Source organism: Periplaneta americana, chromosome 15 (genome assembly GCF_040183065.1).
Source record: "Periplaneta americana isolate PAMFEO1 chromosome 15, P.americana_PAMFEO1_priV1, whole genome shotgun sequence".
NCBI classification, from domain to species: domain Eukaryota; kingdom Metazoa; phylum Arthropoda; class Insecta; order Blattodea; family Blattidae; genus Periplaneta; species Periplaneta americana.
The window spans coordinates 129,389,156-129,409,006 of NC_091131.1; the positions used below are offsets into that span (position 1 = coordinate 129,389,156).

The 19,851-nt window shown below is 36.9% G+C and overlaps 1 protein-coding gene across 2 annotated transcripts in view; it reads right to left on the reverse strand.

Moving 5' to 3' along the window:
- LOC138715328 (uncharacterized) overlaps positions 1-19,851 on the reverse strand; it is a 1,341,767-nt gene that overhangs the window by 682,496 nt on the left and 639,420 nt on the right. For both annotated transcript variants that reach the window (XM_069848117.1, XM_069848119.1), the window contains one exon: positions 6,571-6,677. In XM_069848117.1, the coding sequence (XP_069704218.1) occupies positions 6,571-6,649 (79 nt within the window). In that variant the 5' untranslated portion in view covers positions 6,650-6,677. The remainder of the gene's footprint in view (positions 1-6,570; positions 6,678-19,851) is intronic.

The window sequence follows — 19,851 nt, forward strand, 5'->3', positions numbered from 1 at the left end:
TGAAACCGAAAATCGCTTTTTTGACATTTTTGTTTGTATGTCTGTCTGTCTGTCTGGATGTTTGTTACCTTTTCACGCTATAATGACTGAACCGATTTATATGAAAATTGGAATATACATTAAGTTCGTTGTAACTTAGATTTTAGGCTATATGGCATTCAAAATACTTTATTTACAAGGGGGGTTATAAGAGGGCCTGAATTAAATAAATCGAAATATCTCGCTTATTACTGATTTTCAAGAAAAATATTACATAACAAACGTTTTTTTTAAATAATTTCCGATAAGTTTTATTCCATACAAAATTTTGATAGGACTGATATTTAATGAGATAAATGAGTTTTAAAATTACAATACCAATGCCATCTAAGGCGCTGTTCTGAAATAAAATCAAATGACTTCGTCTATAAGGGGCCTTGGACAACAACAATCGAAAGCTATTAAACATAGCCTAAGAGAATATTTCTATGTTTGTATGAAGTGATATCGGAAGCTAATTAATTGTTTATTATTTCACCATTGGAAAGCGTAGTTTCTCTAGATGGACATAACTCTACAATGTTATTACAGTAACTTCTGAAACATATAGCAAGTAATATAAAGTATATACATTAAAACTAAATGATATGTCAATCTTCATTAAACTATGGTTGCATGTAATAACAATTAAGAAACATGTTAAAGGAATTGTCATTGCACCAAATGATTGCTCTCTGGGCCAAAATGACCGCGTTTTAATTATTTAAATACAATTTAAATTAAGTAACATATTAAACGATTTATCCTTCTCTCAAACACGAATGTTCCCTGGATCAAACGTCCTATTTTAATTATGCAATTACTTTATATTTATTTCTAACAGGTGCAGCGGAGCGCACAGGTACGGCTAGTAATAATAATAATAATAATAATAATAATAATAATAATAATAATAATTATTATTATTACTATTATTATTATTATTACTATTATTATTATTATTATTATTATTATTATTATTATTATAACAACAACAACAATAAAGCTACGGGTCTCTTGCAGTAAATTTAGGACACGTAAAGGAACCTTGTCTTGATAGAAGGATCTAGGAAAATTTTGTCAGGAATTTCTAGCCCGCGTTGAATTTCGACGCTTAAGCCTTGATTTTTCTGAAGTGACGCATGCGACGTGCGAGGTGCGAAGCCCGCCTCGCACAAATTTGGACTACACGAGAGATAGTGAGTGGTTTCTATGGCTGCGTGGTGTGCAGACCTCGCATCACGCAGTTATAGAAACCACTCACTATCTCTCGTGTAGTCCAAATTTGTGCGAGGCGGGCTTCGCACCTCGCACGTCGCATGCGTCACTTCAGAAAAACCAAGGCTTTAATATACACTGCAGCTGAAAGTATCGTTAAATAAATCAATGACTATAATGGAAATGTAATGTAATAATTTTTTTCAACAACTGGCTCTAAAAGAAAGGTCAGCCGCGTCTATTGCTCAAGCGATTCCCTGCCAGGTCTAGATGGAGCTTGTGGTGGACAAAGCAGACTCTGCAGAAGGGTTTTTCTCGGGGCGCTCCCTCCCCCTATCATTTCATCAACATTCTCCACGTTCTCTTCATTTATCTATCATCTACACTAGTTAAAAATAGCCCAGATTGAGTCTTGGGGCTAGTTCGGCTTTCCGATACTGAAATACGATGGGTTTGGGGCTCCAGGCTTTGGTGTTTGCCACGTACTTGTTTGCCTGGCTCTGTCAGAGTTGAGGCAGAATGTCAAAGTCTGATTCCCGAATATCATTGAGACCACCTGTGGGATTTGTATCATCATCGCATATGTAGAGGACACAAAAGGCCAAAGTAAGCCTTAATGCAAGAGTTCATTTCGGTTTCGGCCCTCGAAAAGCCAAGCTACAAGAAACGTAGCATGCATCATAATATACCATTGAATTCAAATAATATGTCAGAACTTAAAAATTGCAATGGTGCGAATTGAAAATTTCCTCCAGATGGGAGGATTACAAATTTTAACTATCGATAAAAGAAATACTGTCCACAAGAATTTTATACTTTATAGTAGAAAGGTGCTAAATGCCAAAACTACAAAAAAAAGTGATATTTCATTAGAATGTTGCAATTTGCCAAAGGTCATTTACATATGAACAGGACTAGGTCCACAGAAGATTGTAGAGTGTTATTGAGACTACCAAAAGATGACAATATGCAAAGTTACCAGGGCTCTCTCATAACAAAGGTGCAATGTGTCATTCGTTTTGATTACCCTCCGTTGTTTATATGTCGTGTTAATAGTGAAGTTATGACAAAAGGCATTGTTGATTATATACCGTGGTGTTTTTTTACGAACAGGAAGATCAGAATAGGTAAGTCTTATATACAATACAACATAATACGTAAGTAATGTAGGGCTATGAATCACAGAGATATAATATATATTACCTCTAGATGACACAGCTGGTTTGTTTTAAACTTTTCAATTTCTAGTGTTAAAAATCCAGAAAACGGAGGAAATATAATTAAATTAGCACTTTTTTTTTTATTGTAAGTGACATGAAACTGCAGAATAAAATGCAGTGAACTGGCCCGAGTAGAAAATAGCTTTATTTTCTAAGTTATATGACCAAGATTATTCAAGAATATCAGCATTTCTGTTGGCTCTCTTTACTGCCATACCACTACAACGACGTCGACATAGAACGTATGTTAATCATGATGAAAGTCGGCGATATTCCGTTTCAAATGGTGAGGGTGATTTGCTTCCAGTCTACAAAACCACTTTAATGAAAGTATTTGCAGAAATTAACAGATCTGTGGAAAATACATGGATCATAGTACCTACGAAATGTTTATGAGACTTAAAACCATTCATAAATTCTGAAGTTTGCTTGTCTTTCAGTGTATTAGTTTTAATAGTACTTATCATCAAACTATTGATAAAGATTGGTGAAAAGTTATCGCAAGCACTGTCAATTCAATTATAAAAAAATACATTCTTAAAATTGTTCAATAGCGAAAGTTATTTGTTAATAAAATACTCTTAATAAATTTGGCACTTTGCACCTTTCTACTGTGAAGTAGCCATTTAACAATGTTGGCTGACTCCTATTGTTGTCACGCTCAACTATATTAAAAGAAGAAAGGAGAATCGTTGTTAAAAATACATAAAATACGAAAACTATAAATTAGTCACCTCAAGGAGATAAATGCTGTCCCTGACAGGGATAAATGTTTTCCCCGACAGCAATAAATTAATACCTTTCCAGCAGGAGAATCCAAATTCTCTAGGGGGTACGATCCCTGGCATCCTCCCCGTCAATTCGCACCCTGTAACTTATTACATGCACGGTGTAGTAGTTACTTGTTCCTAAAAAAATAATAGATGGCATAGGAAGTGTGAAATTTCTGCTTTGACCTCTGTTTATTACGAGTATGTTAAATATGAGAAGGAGAATTCTTTTTTTTTTTCTTTTACAGGAAACCTCCCTCCCATCTTCTCGAATGCTCTTCATTTCATCACTAATGGTGGGGATCTCATTATAAAATAATAATTTCTCTTTATCAACAAAATAATTACTACGCAGAAAAACTGGCTCCGCGGTCAAATAATCTGCACCATATGAAGGGTTCAGAATCATAGTGGGCCAAGCGCCATTTACTAAAACCGTAGAAAACAATGGTTAAAATGAAGTTATTACCACAATTCAATGGAAACATATAGCAAGTAATATAAAGTATATACATTAAAACTAAATGATATGTCAATTTTCATTAAGCTAAGGTATTCACTTAACTTTAACGCTTGCTTTGTCCGTTTTTAATAAATGGCGCTTGGCCCACTATGGCTCTGAACCCTTCCAATTCCAATCAAGAACACATGTAATCGGGGCTCTAAATGGAAGTTTTCAAGGACCGGAACGCTCTGACGACGACGAGAGAATTAATGGCCAGTGAAATGACGCCGAGTACTACAATGAAATATTTATATACGGTCCTCATCAATTAATGTAAGTTCGGCCAGAAATCTTGGAAAATGTTCATCCCTTTTATATTTACACAGACGGGAACCACGAACTAATAGTCGCTCCATTCAGCCGAGAAAAATGTGGAATTGAATAAAATCTACGCATCTTTAATAGTCTACTTCGACGCATACATTACTAGCGAAAGAAAATTATTTCCGTCTCTACACTCATTCGTTCATAGTTTTCTGCCCAATAGTAGGTCTTTCACTACAAACCCAGCATTCTCCAATCTTTCTTATTTTCCGCCTTGTGACTGAATAATTGTTCCTCAAAATTTTTGAAATGGATAAATCAATACTCAGGTCGCAGTTCAAACAGTAAGAAATTTGTGTCACTGCCTAGCAGTGCCTATGACGTCTGGCCATTAACTCGGTAAGGAATGATGAAGGATTTCTCATTAACGCCGCGTTATTATTCAGAACCTCAATGATACACAATTCAAACATACCAAAGGCATGCCGCAAGAGTTTTGTGAATTAATACGAATGCTATAATGCAATAAAGCAGTAGGCCTATCGACGGTGCCGGCAGTGTCACCAATATTTTTAACAATTTAATTCACACAACTGAAATAGTATATTGGTAAGTGTTCTATAACAGAGACGAAGGAAAGTTATATATATAAAAAAACAAGGTGCTTGAGCAGAGTTTTTTTTATTCCAGAGACTCTGTTATGCACTTACGCCCATATTATTTTTTGCCCAATCATAATTTATATCTTCGTTTTATTTATTATGTATTTTAGTTATGTATTAATTTTGAATTGAATGTTTGTCATTTCGTTAAAGGCAATATGTAATTTTCTAGGTGACAGTGATTTTATATTCTTCTGTTTTATTTTTTGGTTACGACTTGTCTTTTATATGTGCGCATTGTTCAAATAAATAAAAAGCTATTGCAATATACGAAATTGAAGTGTCTGAACCTTTTTTTAATAAATAAAGAGAATGACGCAAATCAAGCTTTCAGGTATAACTCCCTGTAAAGTTGATTTGAATAATTTCGAGGGAAAAATTATTCAAAGAGAATGACAGTCTTAATCCCATAACATTTAACAATTGTTCAAACTTCACGTTCAATTTTAATGTTAATAAATAAAGTTACAGCTTGTTCTGCCACAATTCTTGTTCCTTTTTAATTTACAAGTGACTGCATGTCAAGCTAGTAGAGAATTTACTTACAACACGTGTTGTAAGTAATTTACTTACTGAACTGTTATTCCCAGTGTTTCCGTAGTAATCATTGAACGTGTTGTATCTTTAAGTTTCATGGCATGCAACAATGACGATAAATATGCGAAAAGAACGTGATTGTGCAAAAAAGTATTGAAATACCATATAAGCTTATGATTAATGCAAAATTAGAAGGATTTCTTACGAAACGGAACAGGAAGGTTCCTGAAATTCACGAACCGGAACATCGTTTCAGTCCGCTTCGAGCACTGCATGTAATGGTACTGTAGTGAGAGGAATATGATAATAAGGAACAACTGGATAATACGCACGGTAGACAACGTCAGTAGTCGACGTTGCTCGCTGGCCACTAGTCACCGGGCCGTACTGAGCCGTGTCAAACAAAAGACAATCGAAATGGTGGTAGTAAAATTCGCGACTATATTCTTAAATACATATATATTCTATATAAATCACTCCATTAGTCAAGTGCAAGTTTTATGCAGTACAACGGCTGTGTTTTGAATGCACCAAAAGAAAATGCAGATGCAGTAAGATCTAAAAGTAGGTTATCACAACGAAATAAAGGGGGAAAAAGGTGTTTTTCAGGGAATGAAAGTAAATTTCCGCTTCATGTTCGCCAAAGCGTTAAGTACGTAATTATGACCGCGTTGCCGTTTTGTTTGTGGTCTAGAGAAAATACCTCGTCTTTCACGAAGAAAACTTTTAGTGCCCATGAAATTATTCACCGCTTTCATCATATTGTTTATCAATATTACTATGAAACAAAAACTATCATAAGGGCCATGACCGATAGGATCATCTTGGCTGTCTGCACATACGCGGACTTGGTTAATAAAAACCTAAACTAACCAAACCTAACCATCGTCAAGTAAGAATTACGCTGCCACTACATGAGAGGTCCGCGCATGCGCCACACAAAAACTGTTCCTGTCGCGAGCCCCTCATCTAAGACACGTAATCTACTTGCAATATTTACGCAAGTACATATTGTCGCTAACAGTGGTGCTGTCTCTCAGTAATGTTTAGAACGAAGGAGGTAGAGAAAAAGAACAAATTTCTCCTTCTAACGACGCCACAGACCAACGTCATGTCCTTATGTTGGTGACATTGTGTATTTAGTTTAATTTGGTCGTAATCGTAACGGCACGGTTCAAAGATACCGTAGCAAATTCTCCAGTTTAGCGGATAATCATAATATTCCATTAATTCATTACACAAAACAAACACAATTAAGCATGCTGTTTCAATCGCAGACATGAGTCAACAAATACAGCAAGTCCCCCAAAGTTCTCTTATATAGCTTATACATTTCATATGAAGTATTTAAAGAAATAATGACAGCGATTACTCACCATCTTGTTTGATGGCTTGCCGAGGTGGCGCCAGTAGCAGTGTGGCGGCGAGCAGAGGAACTGCCTGCCTCAGCAGCATGGCGGCGTGCTCTCACACATCAAGACAGCTGCAACACAACAAACCATACATATAGCCTATCTTAAGTTAAAGGTTTTCCGAAATATAAGCGGTCTTATAATCGCTCTAAATTTGTCTTTGTTACAATGATGACAAATATATTTTATAATTACGGTAGGCCTACTGTGTATAAAAGGAATTTCTACCAAATCACGTGCCTGTCCTCCGCTTTTCCCCATTCTCTCATCTTTTCCACATATACTAGTCTTTCTTCGTCGTTTCATAATATTATTTCTACTTAATTTCATTCTCCTAATCTTTACTCAATTTCTCTAAAAAGATTTTTCTTTATCGTTTCACTTTGGTTTTCATATCGCTTTACTTTCATCCCCGTTCCTTATTTTCCCCCTCATTTTCATACATTCATTTCATTTCTTTCCATCCTATGCCTTTCAGCTGCCTTTTCTCCTTCAAAGTTTTATTACCTTCTATTAGGCCTATCCTTTCTTTCCTTTCCAGAATGTTTTCTTTTTCCCTCAAATTCCTCCATTCATTTCTTTTCTCTTAATTTCTTTCTCATTCCATTCTTATCTTTTTCTTGATTCCATTTTCTTGTCACTTCATTTCTTTTTATCACCGATTTTCTGCTTTCCTAGTTTTCCTTTTATTCTCCATTTTCTATCTCTATTTTAATGTATTTACTGTGTATTACCTCTCTACTTCCTCTAAAAATAAATTTTATTTTGTTTGGTTTTCCTTCCCTTTCTCAGGATTAGACTTTTAGGGCCGTATTCATAGACATTCTTAGCGCGGGCTTTCGGTGGATGATCAGCGAACTAACTAACGTTTTTCGTATTCATAAATCAGTGTCAGCGATATGATGTGATATGAATCCTGTTTAGCACGCTCGTAGCCCGGGCTAGCGAAATGTCTATGAATAGCACCCTTAATGTTGGGGACCGATAGGGTGCGTTACGGTAGTTTCAAGTTTACTTTCCGTTCACCAGTCACTACTCTAGCATGCGTACACAGAATACCTGCTGAATACCCTGTTCGCCAGTCACTACCTTAACATGCGTAAACAGTGTACCTACTGAATAATAATGCCCAAGATTAAAGCTTCTCAAGCGCATATTTTTGCAGCGGAATTTGGTAAATGTTTTGAAGTGAATGATGGGAACATTATATGTAAATTATGTAATACAAACATACGAGATTACAAGCGATATTATATATAGAGACATTGTAGCACAAGAAAAGAAAGGAGGAAATTCAAACCCGCGAATAATTTTATGATAACTCTTCTGCATATAACGAAAGGTACGTAAAATATATCTTTGTAATGCTATGTAGAGTATATTTACTTTTAGAGCTGTCCAGATTTGTTTATGTTTACATTGTTATTCCCGTAATCGATCGCAGAATCAAGTCTATGTCCTCGTACTAGCTCACATCCCCGGCCTATGTACCATGCTGCAGTGAACATTTGTAATCGATTCCCAACATTACATGATCATTTTGTTTACTTTTTTATTTCATCCATTTCTTTTATTTCTATACCGTTCTTTTTTATTTCTTCCATTTTCATTAAGCTTAATTTCTCTTTATGTTTTCTTATCCTTTCTTTTCCAAATTTCTTTCATTCCCTTTTCACTTTCTACTCTTTCTCTTTACTCTCTTTACCTTATTCCAACAGCATGGCGCTACATAGAACAAGGGTCGTCCCGATGTGATGGTGCGTGGGATAAAACGGCAGAGGGTAGTACGATTGCTCTATGTGACGCAATAACAATATTATCCTTTAACAATTATGCAGAATTTATCATTTATTAATCATTGCTCTTGTGTTTAGGAAGTAAATAATTAAGTTATTACAGTAATTAATTATAATTCTTCATACTAGATTAAGGGATTAGGCCTATTAATAGTTATTTATTAAAATAATTAGCATGCAATAATTCCCATACGCTTATTGTAACTAATGTTTTCGGTATGAGTGATAAGCTCGCTACAGGGATGCTTATCTGAAAGATGTTTACATAATCAGCACCCACAGGCATAAAGGTCACAATCCTTCCGCTCGTCATCTCTTGAATAACTAACAATACATGCCTTCCTAGCAGTCAACTGCGTAACTGCAAGACAGAATGGGAGTGCTGCATAGTCACTGCTGCTAGTCCCTATAGGTGTTATTATTTGTGTGACCGAATTTCGACAGCTATAGTGACTCCTCAATTTTTCAATCACGATGCTGGGTGGACTCCGTGTCAGACAATATCCTTCTGAAAATTTTCTAGCCTACAGTAGGGTTACTATGAGAAGAAATTCTAGAGGACACGGAATCTAAAATAAGAGGACATTGCTGAAAAAAGGAGGACTTTTTTAAAAATTGGTATGAACAAAATTAAAGATAAAAATAGTGGCTCACCTTAGTTAGTTTTCTCACTAGTTGCTGGATCAGTAATACATCTGTACCCTACTTATCATTGGAGCCCACTTTGTGCATAAAGGCCTGAAGAGACAAACTTCTATCTTCTAACAAATAACTATGGAACTGATCACAGGACATGTCGTTGAAATTATACTTCACCACGATGATACCTGTGACTGTCTCTGTTAGTATGCGATTTCGTTCTTTTGTCCATTGGGCATATATTAGGTAAAATACTCTCTCAGCACTTCCATTGTGACTTGGGATAAATACATAGAATTGACATATTTTTAAGAGTTCTGAGAAAGTTTCAGTGCTCGCAGAACTACTGGAATTGAAGAATTTGCACAATTGTTTATCTTAACTTAAATCTTTGTCCAAATTAACTTGATTGGCACATCTTTGTACATTGAAGAATAAACTTGATAAAATAGCTTAGAATCATGAATAGCGACATTTTCAAAGTATAAGAATTCAATGCATGTCAATAGGTCATCATATTTTATGTTTTTTATGTGTTCCAGCTTCAACTATTGAAAGCAGTTAAATTCTTTCATAGGTTTTCACCATTTGTTTAGATATTCTATGCATAATATCGCACATTATTCAATATTCATATTAATTCTTGTTGAAATGCGAAATGCCGGACATTTCAAATTTTTTTAAAGTGCCTGCCGGATACAATAAAATGATTAAAAAAGAGGACATGTCCTCCTTTAGCCGGACGGATGGTAACCCTAGCCTACAGCCAAGAACCGAATCAGAGACTTCTTTGTTCATAGTCACGCAAGGTAACATGACAAAACAAAAAAAGATACATTTTATCTCGCCATTATCTTCCTTTTATTTCATATATTGACCAATTTTTTTCATTCAAATTTTTGTTACTTTCTCTTGTTTTTATATGGTATCGTTTTGTTTTTATTCTCTTGTTCCCTGCTCCTCCATTACTTTTCTTTATTCTCTTGTATCATGTTTCTATTCTTGCCCAATTTAGCTTATTACCCTTTTCGATCTTTTCTTCTCTTCGTTTTCTCTTTTTTATTCCTCCTCTTCACCCCTCCCTTTCTTATATATCAGCTGCCCATCTCTCCTCCCTTCTACGTTTAATATTCCTACTAAGTTTATCTTGTTCATTCTCTTCAGTTGTGCAAAATGCTAGTTTGAACGACTACAAGTCATTAACAAATGACGTTAACACATTTCTCCGGCATGCAGTCCATCGTGCAAGGGGTGACAATACTGCAGTGTATTATTTTCAGTGTTAATCTACATTCTCCGGAAATTAAAACTCCATTGGGAATCAGCTACCTCTGTGTTCTCTCACCAGATGTCCCCCGACACTGCAGAGAGGTTGTACTCGTAGCATTATGCACCAGAATTATGTTATTCAGCTGAACCCATTTGCCACAAATAAAACCGCGGCCCGGATATGTGAATTATGCCACCAGAAACGAAGGTGGTTTTTAATTTTGCAACACAATAACCCACGGACCGCGAATATGCTGTAAACCATGCTATGGGCATCGCATTTTTTAAACAAAACAGAGTTATTTCAATTTCGACGTTATGTAGCTTTATACAGAGCGATTCTCCGTAATAGCGACATTTTCAGAGCGAGAACACGGAAAAACCATATTACAAAAAACTGAAACGGAATGTTTTTTTTTTTATTTTAGTTGCAGATCATTTGTAAAAAAAAAAAAAAAAGAAGTAGACCCAAACTCAAATTGTAACGCTGAATATCTGTAGGATGTTTCATTGTAGGCCTACTATTAAGGGGAGACTAAAGTTTACATAAGTAGGCCTAGTACTTATCTAAGCATATTTTACACATGCGAGTCAGTAAGTTACAAATCGAAGCAGCGACCTCCATTTTTTCACGAGACGTCCGAATCTACCACCGCTACAAAGCAGTCAGAGGCCGGCAAAATCACTTTCAGGCCTGCCCATACCCGTTTTCCTTCGTGAGCGGGCTAACGCATGGAATCGCTAGCCTGCCTTCCACCTTCCCTCGCAAGCAGACAGGCAGTGTCGTTGCACTTGACGTCAAGGAGTCCTATAGTGACCCGAAAGGACCGTTGTGTTTCGCCGACCTGCGCCAGACTGTGTGAACATAACAAGTGAGTTTACCCCAAATATTATCCATTTCATCTTAAATGCAAATATGAACATATTCCACTTCTAGATTTCTAAAAGGGATGGGAGAAAGTAGTTTTCTCGCCTTTAGTGCTCTCTGCAAGTAGGTTATGAACAAGTTGCGCGCAAGAACGGCATGCAATCCAGACTTTTAAAATTGCTGTATATTCACAAATATGCAATTCCGAAACGAGAGACCTTGACCATCGTTTTCAGGAACCTCGAACCAGTCTACACTAACACTTTCAGCCAAACCCATCGTGTCCTACTGAAAACCCTCCCTTGTAAGCAGAATCCAGTCATTTCTTCAGGATCCGTTCTATCGTCTTCGTGAATTCAAATCAACCAAAATCAGCTTTGTCGGATGTAATGTCATTCATCATCGACGAGTACCCACCCACAACTTTCTTAAAATATCCACATAACAGGTAAGATGTGCCTAAGTGACAAAATTAATCCACCAAAAACCTTTTGAAGGCTTAACTGCCTTGCCGCTACATATTGTAACCTCGATATTAACATCCGTCGCTCACGATTTTATCTTCAAAGAGTGAAGACACCAAAAATGCCCGCAACTCTTCTGCACCTATTACACGATCTTCTATGACAAATAACTCTATAACACTTCAGAATAACATTATTTAATTGAAATCACATTTATCTCACACTGATCCGTCATGCTTATGACCTATGCCTGTGAATTGTGGCCATATACTCGTACAGGGACATCATTTTATTTTTACTTCAATTTTTATTGTACCTGAGTTTTTGAATGTACTTCACTCCCACCCCTTCTACTAAGGAAGTTCCAACTCCACACAGAACCAAGACCGCAGATAGTAAGCAGTACTGAGTTACTGAGTATAGTACGTTCCAGAAATATGTTCGCGTTTTCCAGTGACGAAAGAGCTTTCAATATTGAATCATATTTTCGCACAGGTACTGTCCGTTTGCCTACGTCGCATCCCGATTTCCCCCACCTGCTTCTGCTCGCCCCTCTGTAATAGCTGGGCTGTCTTAGCTCTTTTCTGAAAACATTAATTTCTCTTAGGAATTGGAAGTTTACGTAACATTATACAGCTGTTTAATTTAACTTAAATAAAAGGGCTCGTTAAGTAATTAACTGTCACGTGATTTCCTCCCTTTCTATAATCCTGCGGCATAACCACTTGGACGGACAGTAGATAGCATGTCTGAGTAATTTTATATTTTCGGGTCGGGCAGAAGTGAAGATTGAATTTACAGTACGTAGAGTAGGTACAGAATTATTTCAACATGAGTTACTAGTACGAAGGACGAAACTGGCAATTGGAATTAGATGCAATAGTCTATAGTGCGATAATATGCACAAAAGAACTGAAGCCTGTATCGAATTGAACGGCCACCATTTTCAAAATTGTGTTTAAATATTCATATTATGATTATTTTTCAATTTAACTTCTTTCTCTATATTGTACGCTAATGTGCTGTAGACAGTATAATATACACTGCATAATGAATACGTTCGCATGGATAACTCACTTCGTGAGTAAAAACACTTATTCTTAATACAGTACTGTACTTTGATTAAAGAAAAACCTAATGAAAATTATCAAACTCAAAATCGCGATATTTCCTACTTCACGTAAATGGATGAACTACTTTTCTTCCTTCCTATACCTAGTAGAGTGATTTGTGTTTTACGCCAGTATCATCGAACTCCAGTCTTGGAGGGGGGGAGCAAGCGGTGTTTCCGGTTCTCTAAAGGTATATACAGGTTAATATTAAAAATGTTAGTAAAAATAAAATTATGTAGTAAGCTAACTTCATCACAAGAACTTCGAAATAGAAGACTGCGAATTATTATAGGTATCGGAGATGAAGTAATATAGTACATGCATATAGATGTCTTAATCAGACAGCTCTATCTTCCACCGAAAGTTCGAGGACAGTATAATAATTACAAGCGACGTGACTGACGTTTTAATACCATTACAAACAGACAAATAATGTAAATAGTGCACATAATTCGTTGAAATCATCGTTATAATGGACGTAAATATAACTAACAAGCAAGGATTCTCATGGGGACAGAAAAAAAGTTATTTTTTTTCTTCCACCATGTTAATAATGTCAAAACAAGTGCTTATATAAATTTTGGCCACTCGAGCGCAATTACGAGAGCACCCCAGAAAGTAATTTCCCTGGGACCGTTTCCAAAAAGAAAATATAATATCATGGAAAGATTTATTGGAAGAGATACAGATATTGTTGAACTATTTTTTAACTACCGGAAATGAGACATTTGTCATACCATGGAATCAACTTATGTATTTCTGTGTCGTAGAAGTCTGCCGCCTGGGACCCAGTGTGTGACAGCCGTCTGTACCTCCCTGTTAATTCTACGGTATGAAAAATGTCTCAGTTCGAGTGGGGAACATGTTGAGAAAATAGCTCAACAATTGCTGTATTTGTTCCAATAAATCTTTCCATGAAATTGTGTTTTCTTTCTTTAAACGGCCCCCGGGAAACTTGCTTTCTGGGATGCTCTCGTAATTGCGCTCCAGTGGCCAAAACTTGTATGAGCACTTGTTTTCACATCATTAACTTGGTGGAAGAAAAGAAATTAACTTTTTTATCTGCTCCTATGAGAATGTTTGCTTGTCGCAACGCCGCGTCTGTGATTCAATACTAGCGTCTAACTCTTCCATTCAGGTGCCTTGGGTTCATTCCCCGGCCTAGTCTTGATGAAATTTGCAGACGCTGCAGAAGTAGGCTAGTCCCATTTCTTTTATTTCATCAACTCTCTCCACCTTCCCCCATTTCAACTACCATCTGCAGTAGTTAAAAATAGGCAGGGGTGAAGTCCTGGGAATAGTAGTAGCGTATGGTTTTCCGATGCTGATATAGGATTTAAGAGTTGAATAGCTACTGCATTCAGTGAAAAACACTTAATTGTACTTCAGGTAGTACTTATGTATATTACGGTCCCTTTTCATAATCTGATGTTTTGCACGAGTGAACCAAAACAAAGTATATGTATACAGGGTGGAAGTGAAATAACTAAGCAGATTGAAAGGAACGATAAGGTACACTTAAATGAATAGAAAACTTATAATACGTTTCGTGATTAAATGCACGGTAAATTAGAAAATTAAGTTTGAAGTTTCAGCAGTCTGACAACATCACCACTAACATGGTCGTCTTTCTGCTCGTAATAAAGATGTAAGAGGTCAACGAACTCAGGTCGGTCTCTGTACGAGAGCCTCCCTCTCTCGCTACGACGTTGCAATCTGCTCGCATCGTTCAGTGGCTTGAAATTAGTAGTTTTTAAATTAAATTTATACGAAAACCGTCCAAGCTATGGAAGTACGCAAGGGATATAAATGCTTCTTTTTTAGATTTTCTATCGATGTGAATAAAAATCACGACCCTATTCGCAAAAGTTAACGAATAAAAGGGTGTTAACATTTGGGACACAAACTTTTTTTCTGAGAAAACTATGAACTTTCCACCAATATGGCATGACACTTTTTTGTTAGATACAACATTAGCTATTCGCTCTGAAAATCTGTTGGGTTATTTTAGTTCCACCCTGAATATGGAATATATTGTAGGTGTGCCTGCAGAAGCGGCTATGTGCATTTTTTAGTAAAATGCATTACGTGCATTTAAAGAGCAGAATGGTCTCTAAATTGTTCCTAAAAATTGAAAGTTGATATATTATTTGCAATCTTAATAAAGTAACAAAGAAAGTAACAGTGTTGATTTTTTTTTCCAAAGAAACTAACAGGACAGAATATCCTTAATTTTCTTGCCAATGTACTGCCAGTGGCGAAGCCAATATTTAAGAAGTGGGTAGGTAGAAAGTAGTAATTACATTATTATATTATCAGTGTAGAAAATGTTATTTCTGTCGCTAAGGGGTTTTTAAAAAAGTCCCTAAATTATTTTTAAACAATTCACAATAGAAAAATTCCATTCATTTTGTCGCTGAAAAATTCTTAAAAGTAGTTAGGTCTAGATCTATGTACGCTCAATTGCCAAACTGACTTCAAACGCAGGAAAGTCTGAATATTCCTTACTGGTCGCTATGGTTGGTCGTGAGACATGCCTCCTAGCGAGGTTTCTAGAAATTCCTTCTGCCAGCAAAGAACTTCACGCTATTTTCCGTTTCCTCCAACCCTCCTTGTAAAGACATGATTGTTGGAAAGGCAAGCGAAAATTTTCCTCAATCAATGATCCTCATCACCCTGTCCGAGAACATCTATTGTTGATATGTGCCACCATCTAGCGGAAAATGATCGAAGAACCCAGTACAATCAGCTCATTTCCTCAATCACAATTACGGCGGACAAATTTATTTCAGTATTTATAATTAAAAAAAAAAAGTGAGGATATTTTTGGATATTTTAGATGTTTTTGCCTCGATTGCCTCCAGTTAACTTCGACACTGTGTACTGCCAGAACTCTTTGAAGATGTTCACATGCAGATAAGGCAGAAAATGTGGTTTATGTGTGACGGAGCACCTGCTCGTTTTCAACTGAATGATCGCCGTCATCTTGTTAATGTTCTTTCTGGGCAAGGGATAGGTAGTTATAGGCCTATTATGTGGCCTCCTTGCTCACCGGATCTTAATCCTTTCTCGTGGGGACATTTAAAATGTTTATTTTATGCGGCATAGCTCGCGCAAGGAACGACTACCGAAAAAACAGTGGTGGCGTTACTGTCTGGTTTGACGTGTGTATGTAGGCACGCCGAGGGAGCGAGAGATACGGGCCAATAATGGAAGTACTGCCTCTTCCAAGAAGATGAACAGATGGGGACATGGCCTGTGGAAATGAAGAGCGTAGCAAGAGAAAAATCCGAAGCGAATTAAACGCGCAACATTATGTTTACTAATAAAATAATAATACTCTGCGAGGAGAACGCTCCATCACTATATAATAAAATAAACGCACTTGGAACAAGACACGTATTCACATGCAGTGGAACTGAAACTAAAACTGTAATGTAACTATCACAATGCAATACTGATTCTATCGATGTCGTTTCTCTTCCGACTGTACTCTTGAATATTATTAAAGTTATCTCGTGACCTTTCCTGTCGCCCGCTCTTCCTTATCGAATTGTTTCGTTCGAATTTCTGTCGTCGGTAATCCCTGGTTGGGAGACCTATACCTCAGGGGATGATGTGGAAACTTTTCAATAGCTTAGTTTTAAACATGTGCAACCATTTCCCGATGTTGACTCGTACACGACAGACAATGCATCATTGTGTCCATGCCTGTAATCAGATGGGAGGATCACATTTCGAACATCTACTCTGAGGGATACTGGATAAGGAAAGGGCTCTAGCACTGAAATGCTTCAGTTGAGGACATGTGTTTCATTATTTTTTAGTGTAGAACCGCCTCCCAAAGTTTGTTGGAGCATTTTAGAGACACCCTGTTTATGTATATACGTGTAAGTACAGCTGGCGCCAGCGTTTCTGGCGTGTGTCCTATAGTATAGCACCCAGTTTGTGAGCATGTTGCTAGTGCAGTTGAGAATGGTACCACTTCCTATACACGTTACATCAGCCATTTGCCAAACACAGTTGTCAGACTGACTGCGGTAAAGGTAAGACACACTTAACGTTCGCATTACTTATTTCACACGCCAAAAATGGCGACGCGGGCTATAACTCATTGATTTCAAAACACTGACAAAAGATTCAATTTTAATGGTGGGCAGCAGACTACTGAATCATATTGATGGCTGGCTGACTTAGGTGTCATTTTGAGAGCTTAACCCAGGATGGATATATGGGCTTAGGGCCCTAAGCACTTACTGGATCATTGTATGCTATATATATGCGATGATCAGTCAAATCATACAGGTGGCCCGGATGACTTTCGTGAATCCGATGTTGACAGATCTCAGCCCTAACAGAGCTACTGTAGGTATCATCTCCAGGAGAGTACTTAATAAATCCAGGCCCGGAGCCTCAAGCTCTTAAATCCTGCATCAGTATAGGAGACCTGTAGTATCTCCGAGGCTTCACTTCGGCCTATTTGTAACTGTTTTAGATGATAGATGAAATGACGGGGAGGCCTAATTTTTCCACCACAAATTCTATCATTACAGGACCGGGAACCGAACCCGGGCCCCCTGGATAGAAGATCAGTGCTCTAGCGCTTACTAGCAATCATTCTGATGGGGACAGATAAAAAAGTTAAAAATTCTACTTCCACCAATTTAATAATGTCAAAAGAAGTGCTTATACAAATTTTGGCCACTCGACCGCAATTACGAGGCCGTCCAAAAAGTGATTTTCCCTGGGACCGTTTAAGAAAAAAGCACAATTACATGGAAAGATTTATCGAAACAGATACAGCAATTGTTGCGCTATCTGTCAACATATCCTTCAATTAAATTGAGACATTGTCATTCCATGGGACAAATTTTTGTATCCTCGTCATTCCATGGGACAAATTTTTGTATCCTCGTGTCGTAGAAGTCAGCCGCCTGGGATAGGAACCAATGTTTGACAGCCGTCTGCACCTCTCTGTTGATCCCATGATGTGACGAATGTCTCAATTCCGGTGGGGAATATGTTGAAAAATAGCTCAACAATAGGCTATGTCTCTTCCAATAAATTTTTCCAATGAAATTGTTTTTTATTTCTGTTAACGGCCCCTGGCGAACTTAGTTTTTATGGCCTCGTAATTGCGGTCCAGTGGCCAAAAACATGGTGAAAGAAAAAAAAATAATTTTTTTATCTGCCCCCATCAGAATGTTTGCTTCTTAGCCATAGACATGGCCAGTCGTTTTGATTCGATATTATAATATGAGGCGTATGAATAATTTGATAGAGTATTATCGATTTTAGTTTATATTAAATCAACTGCCACCAGTCATGGATTGTATTATTTATGTAGGCATATTGCAATCTGAATGCTTTAAATGAATTTTATCCAATATGGGAAAAACACGTTTTTTATGAATTATGACTATGGCAGAAATTTGAATGACGTAACCGATAGTATCAGAAACTATTTTTTTTTTCTGAATAGGTACTCTACAAGTAAAGGAACAAAATTGTTTCGCAATACAGGGAATATATGAGAAAGTATAGGCAATCTTGACGGCACTGTTTATTTATTTTCCAATGTTATAATTAATTTTCATATAAGGTATTAAAAAGAAAAACAAAAACAAAAGAGGAAAATATTATGGCTCCATTCTCAATAAATGCTAATGTTTATACCTTTTTAAATCTGCATTATGTAAATACGTCTGTAAGTTTTAAAACTTGGCTGTTTTAGAACTTGGCTGAAGTATTTGTTCATTTTCTTGGAAGGTCAAAGTGTCGCCAATAAATTTTACTGATGGAAGAAATTTCATTCCCGCTACTTATTTTCTTTGTTATTTATTGTTCCAATCTCAGAGCCATATTTAAGCAACTTGAAGACAAAAATATAATTGTACAGCTATCAAAAGAAAAAGTGGCCGCTCTCCTGAAACAAAGTTCCCTACGGGTATCTTCGCTACAATTCGGAGACAGGCGATGTTACATGTTGTTGGACCACGTTGCCTGATATCTACAGTTATAATTGAAGTAGACTGTGTGTTATTCGATAGCGTAATGGTAGCGTTCAGGCCTCTTATTCATGAGGTCCTGCGTTCGACTACAACCTCGTGATTTTTATGTTCTTTTTTGTTCTGTTTTTGAGAGAGACAAACTATACATAATGGCTCCTTTCTCTTTTACGATTATTTTAGTAATTAACATCAGGTTCATTAATATATTATGCCATGACTTTATCATTATGATATTGTGGCTGCAAATGGAAAGAAAAAAGATTTTACTCTCAATAAAAATATCTTTCGTGGCATAAACAAAACAAATTTACTGGCGTCGGCCTTAAAACATTCAAACAATTAGGCGTTCAAAAAACAAACCAGAAAGCCACAATTCAATATTTAGTCTATCTTCCTCTTATCTCGATCATCTTGCAGTCGAGTGGGCATGGAATTGACTAGTCTATGCAAATAGCGACTGTTCTTAGACACGATATTCCAGGCATTCTGAACATACCCACATACATAAGTGTTCTGTCCATGGCCAGGTCTTTCATTGCAAACCCAGCAATCTCCAATCTTTCCTATTTTCTGCCTTCCTCTTAGTCTCCGCATATGATCCACATATCCTAATGTCGTCTATTATTCTTTTCAACCAGAGACCCAACCAATTCCTTTTTCTCTTTCTAATCAGTTTCAGCATCATTCTTTCTTCACTCGCTTTTTCAAACACAATTTTATTTCTTATTCTGTCTGTCCACTTCACACGCACCGTTCTTCTCCACATCCACATTTCAAATGCTTCAATTCGTTTCTCTTCATTTCGTCGTAATGTCCATGTTCCTTCCCCATACAATGCCACACTCCACACAAAGCACTTCACTAGTCTCTTCCTTAGTTCTTTTTCCAGAGGTCCGCAGAAGATCCTTCTTCTTCTTCTATTAAAAGCTTCCTTTGTTCATGTTTGCAGTTTTTCTTGGGAAGGATAGGCCTAAATGCGGTAACATCCCGCTGCTTTCCGCACACCACTATCTCTTTCGCATCTTATTAGATTCCAGGGGGCCCAAGCTTGGAGATGAGGAGAGTGGATTTGACTAATTGGGCCCT